Source organism: Pygoscelis adeliae, unplaced genomic scaffold, assembly GCF_000699105.1.
Source record: "Pygoscelis adeliae isolate BGI_AS28 unplaced genomic scaffold, ASM69910v1 Scaffold106, whole genome shotgun sequence".
Taxonomy (NCBI): domain Eukaryota; kingdom Metazoa; phylum Chordata; class Aves; order Sphenisciformes; family Spheniscidae; genus Pygoscelis; species Pygoscelis adeliae.
This window is the reverse complement of record NW_008824939.1, coordinates 2,734,671-2,741,925: the sequence shown is the minus strand read 5'-3', so window position 1 is coordinate 2,741,925 and position 7,255 is coordinate 2,734,671. Positions and strand designations below refer to the sequence as shown.

General features: G+C 34.6%; 1 protein-coding gene across 1 annotated transcript in view; it reads left to right on the top strand.

Annotated features, from left to right (window-relative positions):
* The window catches only part of TTC21B (tetratricopeptide repeat domain 21B), a 46,532-nt gene that overhangs the window by 1,037 nt on the left and 38,240 nt on the right, over positions 1 to 7,255 (top strand). Inside the window, exons 3-7 of the mRNA XM_009325446.1 lie at positions 70 to 199; positions 1,291 to 1,401; positions 2,680 to 2,846; positions 5,098 to 5,220; positions 7,183 to 7,251. Of these exons, the coding sequence (XP_009323721.1) occupies positions 70 to 199; positions 1,291 to 1,401; positions 2,680 to 2,846; positions 5,098 to 5,220; positions 7,183 to 7,251 (600 nt within the window). The remainder of the gene's footprint in view (positions 1 to 69; positions 200 to 1,290; positions 1,402 to 2,679; positions 2,847 to 5,097; positions 5,221 to 7,182; positions 7,252 to 7,255) is intronic.

Genomic DNA, 7,255 nt, shown 5'->3' with positions numbered 1-7,255 from the left:
TCGGCGCGGTCTCCTGCCGTCCCGGGGTGAAGCGTTTGCACGAGTGAATAGAGGCCGCCTCTCCCGCAGGCCCTGCTCAATTATTACTGCCAAGAAGGCTACTTCCACCACGTCCGGGCTGCGGCGGATGCGGCGCTGGGGCGGCTGGGCAGCGATCCGGTGTTCCTTTTCTACCGGGCCTACGGCGCCCTGAGGGCAGGTAATGCGGGGCTGGGGAGCCGGTTGGTATGTCCTGTCCCTTCCCCGCCCTCCCAAAACGCTGGTCTTCCTTGCGTCACAAAATTCAGTCTTTAGTCTACTACATGGAAAGAAAGGAATGTTATGAAGTCTGAATGTTTTCCATGCTGAGATTACCAGTGTTTCATGATCTATCACTGGCCCCACCCCCAGTTTGAATGAAACTGATCTAGACCGCATAGTGCTGAAGTGAGAAATAATGAGTATCCCTGTGTTTTGTGGTTTGTTTTTTTTTTTTTAAAATCTTTACATGAACATAGGCCAGGTAAACAGGTTCCTTGGAGGGAATTTGAGCCCTGCCCAAATGCCCATTGCATTGTATCACAAAGACAAATTTGCTCGTTCCAGCTAATACCTCTTCCTTTCAATGCAGCTGTATCTGACATTGTTGTATCTATCTGCCTCAGAGGAGCTGACAGCTAATATATATTGGGAGGATCTTTGTGTACATTAAACTGTTTTGAGAAGTTTGTTTAGCTAAATCAAGGATGTCACAGAATACTAACAAGTAACCCGAAGTGGGGGAGGGCTGTGGCAGGGGGATAGGAAGGATTCAAAAGATTCTGAGGTTGTGTAACTCCCTGACTTTTTTCCTTTGGTTTACAGTTATACATTTCTGTTTTTCAAGATGCTGTCTCTTCTATTGATGTTCAAAAGATTCATACAAACAAGGCAAAAATCTATATAAAGAAACAGGAGCAAAAAGAGCTGCTCAATGCCCTGTATAAAACAAATAATAAAGATTATTTTCATCTTTATGGCAGTTGGCAGAACTAGTACATAACTCCTTTCAAGTTCTCTGCATTGAGATGCTTTTTTCTTTCTTGTGTCTGTTTGAAAGGCTTGCACAAACAAGTGAAAATGGAAGGAAATTAACTCTGTTCCTGCCAAAACCAGGACAATATGCGAGTAATGAAGGAAGTTATGAAGAAAGTGTTACCAAAAACACAGAAGAAAGAATTGAGAGAAAAATTTAAGTCAGATTGAGGTTTTGATGCTGATATTCTCTGTCTTGAAAAGTGTTATAGCCTATTCTGCACTTGTTTTTACTAGGTGATGTCCAAGAGAGTATTCGACAGTTGGAGTCTATTAAAAACAAACAGGAGGTGTCACTTTGTACAATGATGGCTCTGATTTATGCCCATAAGAAGAGCCCTAATCCAGGTATGCTCATTAAGACAATACTGCTTAGTGTTTTAAACAGCTGTGTGTTAAGATCTGAGAGTTGTAGACTAATTCTGCCTAATTTAAAAAGGTATACTCCAGCTTTGCATTTGACACAGTATCTAGTACTGAATTGAATGACAGTTGTCAAAATTGTCAACAAAATACCAAAACACAAAACTGTGAAGAGTAAGACTGAATATTGAAGTAAAACTAAAAAGAATAAAATCTGACGTATCTGGCATGATGAAGAATCTTTTGTTGAAAAAAAAGATTTGAATCAAGCTTCTTGTGATTGTTGTTCACTCTTGCCCGATACCGGTTCTTTTGAGCTGAACTGTAATTTAAGAAGTCATTAAAGCCACGCCATTTTTATCTTTCAAGTTACTCTGACCTTACAAGTGGAGAAAAGAATTTTGTGAATGTTGGTATTCCTTTCTCCAATCTAAAAACTGGGGTTATTTTGCTAAGAATTATATTCTCAAAACCACAGTTGGTTTATCAGGTAAACTGAGTTGTCATTAAACTATTGCCCTGGTATATTCCTGACTGTGCAGATTTATTACTGTTACTGACAACTTTGTTAAGCAGTATGATGTGAAACAGCTCTGACTAATGACATCACTCTTATTTGAGTCCCTGAGGACTAATACTGTAGGGCAGCAAAACTATCATGCATTTCAAGACTCTCTGAGAAAGTCATGGCAGTAAGACTCAGACATTTGATTTTAATAGCTTCTAAAAAAGGACCGGAAATGAACGTGGGTAAAAGAAAACATTTGACAGTAAGTCCCACACACCGAATGAAATTTCTGTGTGGGATTAACCTGATGAGAGCAACTGACAATAACAATGAGGATGTAAGAAAGTGAGCTTTAAGAAATACATCACATATTTTCCAGGGATTCTGGAGCTAAATCATCTTGTGTTCAGCATTTTAGGACTGCTCTACAGTTAACTGTTTACTTATTTGGCAGGCACTGGTATAAACGTGAACCTTATTGTCAAGTTTCCATTTATCTGGCAGGAGTCTCAGCTACAAATCTAAGATTTAACGAATAGCGGTGTTCTTGCACAAATGGCTATGTTGATGGGAACCCTCTTCTGTCTTTTACATCTGTGCCTGATTAATATTTTTAATTGGGAGGGATTGCCTGTGTGTTTATCAATACATAATACAGAAAACAATGTTTGCTTTGGAAGCCCTTGGCTTATGTGCTGCTCTCTTGTAATATTTTGAGATGCTATCAACAAAATCTCTGAACAAAATCTTTTCAGATCGAGATGCTATTCTAGAGTTGGATGCAAAAATGAAGGAGCAACGTAAAACAGCAGGACACCAGGCTCTGTACTTCGCTGGGTTATTTTTGTGGCATCTTGGTCGTGAGGACAAAGCCCGTGAATATGTTGATAGAATGATCAAAGTTTCTGGTGGTGGTAAAGAGGTAACTTTTTTTTTCCCCTATGTAAAATAGTAATAGGTCCATGTGTACTGTGAAGTTAGACTTATTACACCAATGCTACTTGGAGGTTTCCTTTAATTAACTGTTTTGTGTTCTAATACTTTCTTAATGTCATAAAATTGACAGGGCTGAGTAGAATTCCCATAATGATTTTTTTGTCTGCTAAGTATTCATTTTCACTTAATAAATGAGAGGTCTGCATTGACCAATGGAAATAATATGTAGTTATGCCAGTTTTGCTACTTGATACTGAGCATCATAATTCCTAGCAAAAAACTAAGTGTGATAGTCTCACTAGAGGGAGACATCTGTTTTGAATCCGAGGGTTGGGGATTTAAATTTTCAGCAGTTGTTAAAGGCAAAATTTGCCTAGGGTTTTGTTGAATGTAATTTATTTTAAAATCTATGTAAAGTGTTGTATGTAGCAATGTCTTCTGCATTTATATACAGATATCAAAATTCACTAGAATCATTAGTCTTTAAAGAGGTTTGTGAAAACTTACTGTGTTGTTTTTTTTTTAAAGGAGGTATCAGCTTGAATTCAAGGAGAGAAAAAATGAAAAATTTTTTTTTTTTTAGTCAGACGTCTTCAAGGCAGAGGTGTTAAAATTGAATGCATAATTGTTCTCTTATGACACTAGTACTGAATACAAATGTTGTGTCTGAATTGTTCCTCTGTGTGGTTCAGTACGTTGCTCAATTTGTAATCTACAGTTTTATGGTTTACATATTACGTGAGTTAGAAATCTGCAACTATTCTAAACATTAATTTCTGAAATTACATTATAAATTTAAGTAATGGCTTAGCTTTTTGAACTATCACTGATTATTAATTAAAATTGGTAGTTATTTTTAATTACTGGCTAATTTTTACTAATGAAGAAATAATTAAGGACATCCCAAAAGCATTAACATGTTAATTTCTAAAAAGACTAAGGATATACCATTTTGGTGAAATAGCAGTATTTATGACTCTGCTTATTGAAACCATAGTAGTTGTTTTTTGTTTGCTTATTTTTGTTTTTAAGAGATACTATTTGGGAATATTTCTTAGTAGGAAATATTTCCAGCTGAAGTATTTAATGGATTTGAAATAATTTTTTTTTTAGATGACATGTACATAGAAACGTACGTTAGCATTTAAATATATAGAAAACAAATAGCTTTCCTTTTTTGTAAGTTCACTTATGCTTATACCTTTTCCTAGTTTGACAATACAAAGTTATGTGTACTTCAGATTTATTGGGAGGTTGTTAGGGGTGCTTGAACTTAGTGAAATATGATTTGCTTGGTATATACAGTTCCTTTTGATAAGATACTTTATGTACTCCTTATATAGAAGTAAAATACCTCCCATTTTTTTAAAATGCTTGAGTATATGGATTTCAGCCAGTTTCTGTTGCATAACAAAATCATGACCCTGATTGTTAGCAATTACAAAATATCGCTCTTGTACTAACCATTGAGTTTTAAATAAATGACTCACTTTAATTTTATGTTACAAAAGAGCTAGTGATATTTTATAGTTTAAATTTTTGTTTTGATGGCAATTATAATTTGGTTAAATAATCCAGCACTTCAAGATAGATTTGATTTACTTAAGCTATAAATGTCTGGCACAGATAAGAGAAATAGAATTTTAAAAGGTGAAATGTGGCTTTTCATTGAAGGAATTATTATTTGTAATTAATAAATTTTAAGTACTTTTTTTTTTTATAATACTGTTGGGGATTTGGGAAATGTCAGATCTCTGCCCTTCACACGCAGTTTTTTCTTTTTAATCAAATAGTAGAGGGGAAAAAAACAAGTTTCTCTCCTTTTTTGGCACCCCGTAAGTTTCACAGTGTCTGATATAAACAAAATTTTGAGAAAGTATTCTGCAGAAGTGTTTGCAGAAAATATTCTTACAGTCTTATGCGATTACTTCTGGGAGGTTTTGTTCTGCCTGCTTAGCATGTTAGACTAGTTCAGTGCCATTGTTATTTTTTGTTTGTTTGGTTGTTCTTTTTTTTTAATCCTGTAAGTAAATATACTATTTGATTAATGCTGGAATGAATTACTGATGTTTTAGGTTATGCTGTAAACTGGTTATAATTTAAAATATATATTTTAAATAGTTACTTTCATTTTAAGTCCTATTTTATTTTTTGGTTATTTCTACTTATTACTGTATCTAGTATACTTCTTTTACTACCTAGTTAGTGATGAACTCCAATTTATATTTTGTTTACAGGGGTTGATTTTGAAAGCATGGCTTGATCTCACCTGTGGGAAAGAAACTCACATTAAAAAAGCTGTGAAATACTTTGATGAAGCACTGCAGGAAGGCAATGATGTTTTTGCTCTGCTTGGTAAAGTAAGTTTGCTTCATGATTTTAATGCTTCCTAAATGTCGTATTAGTCTTGTGGAGTGATTAGAGAGATGCTGAGAAGAGTTGTCTATAAGTGAGCTTGTCCAAGGAGTAGAAATATAGCTCAGTTATACTCTTTTTGTTCAGAGGAAAAGACTAGGTTTTAGCAGAAATGAAGTTTGAATTGATTTATGAAATTGTTTAAGGGATATAGAACAGTTATCACACAAATTGATTACTAGCACAATAAGAGTATACTGACACTTCTGTTTCCTGTGGTAGACAGCCCATTTTAAATAGTTTGTAGTTAATTTTAACAAGTAGCCAAGGTTCGTAAGACTTCTCACTTTCTTTGATGATTAAGACAAAGGGGCATGCCTGGGTTGCAGTAATGGTACACTGTGTCTGTTACCATATACATAATTATGAATTTCTGGGGACTTCTTGTTGTATGATTACATTTCTCTAGTATAAAACATTGCTGCAGTGGGATATTGCTTCACTAAATACAATTTCCACTTTTTTTTTTTTAATGAACTGGAATTGGTAACTATTTCTTCCTGCACATCTGTATTTCTTTTAAGTATGTTAAAATGATGCACTTTTTTCTTGGAATAAAATTAGCTATCAGATGATACTTTAGGCTCCATTAGACACCAATGTAAAAAGGGAAGGTACAGATTAAATACAGTCAGTTTAAATGTATATTGAGGTTATGATTTTACTATGTACATAAGAAAAACTTGTTTTATTCATGTATTTATATGTAAGAAATGAGGCTTCAAATCACCTCAAATTGTAAAAGTATGTGTGATCTCTTCCTTTTTGCATGGAACACCTATCCATGTAACAGAATTGCTGTGTGCCATAGCAAAAAAGGAGGAGTTTATCACTAGTGTGATCATCTGTTAACATTGTCAATACTCTTTTTTTGATCATCATTAGTCTGTTTCAAGTGTTCATTTTGATTATATTTCATTAAGGGAGTGGCATGAATTGTTTTCTTTACACGTTTTTCTGTTTCAGAGTATACTACTTGTTTATATCACAGACATTGTTACTCATTAATATAATGTTTGCTTAATATTCTAAAGCTAAATGCAGAAAAAAATTGTTCAAGGAAAATAAGACTAAAGTTCAGGAGAGTGTGCACAGTGCTATTTAGTTAGGCACGTGTGCTTGGCTGTATGCGTACTGTTCAGTTCAATTACCAATATATCTCAAATTTAGTTACTGCAATTAGATTTTAGGCAGACAGCTATCTTGCTATGGCTTAAGAAATTAATTCTCAGAAACTACTATGTGTGCATCATTTCTATCTCAAAAATATGAAATAAAATGGCATGCACACAGTCACCTGGAATACGGTAAGTAAATTTTAAGCATCAAAGCAAAATAGAGAATTTAAGCCCTAAATTGATTTCTACTCTAATTCATTTAAAACTGTGGTACTTGATACTTCTGAAGTAGTTTCGTATTTAGAGTACCCTGTAAGTTGCTTTACAATTAAAAAAAATGGTTAATTCTGGCAACAAAAACAGTGACCTCCTTAGTGTGGGTTTTTAGATGGTACATACCTCAGGGCTTGAAAAAATGTTTAATCTATGGGTTGGGTTCAATATCCTAAAATTGTGAGGTGCTTTATGCAAAGTTATTTGAAACCTAATAAGAAAATTTTACTCTTCAGCTACATCTCTCTGTCTTTTTCTTGCTTGTAACTGACTAGTAACTTGTCAATGCTGCAATTACCTTTGTTATAGAGTGCTTACCACACACCAGGTTTTACATGTCATCTTCTGCTATTTGATTGTTGCAGTATCTCTAGTTGTGGTTGATGCTGAAGTAAAACTATTACTTAATGAAAGATTTTTCTCTCACTAGCTCTTTTTCCTGGTTTCTGTATGAAAGAATCTTCTCACCTATGTGAGTGTACAGGCTTTTGATGTGACTTCTCTTCCTTCCATTAGGCACAGTATTTTGAGGTCCGACAGAATTATTCAGGAGCTCTGGAAACGGTGAACCAGATAATTGCAAACTTTC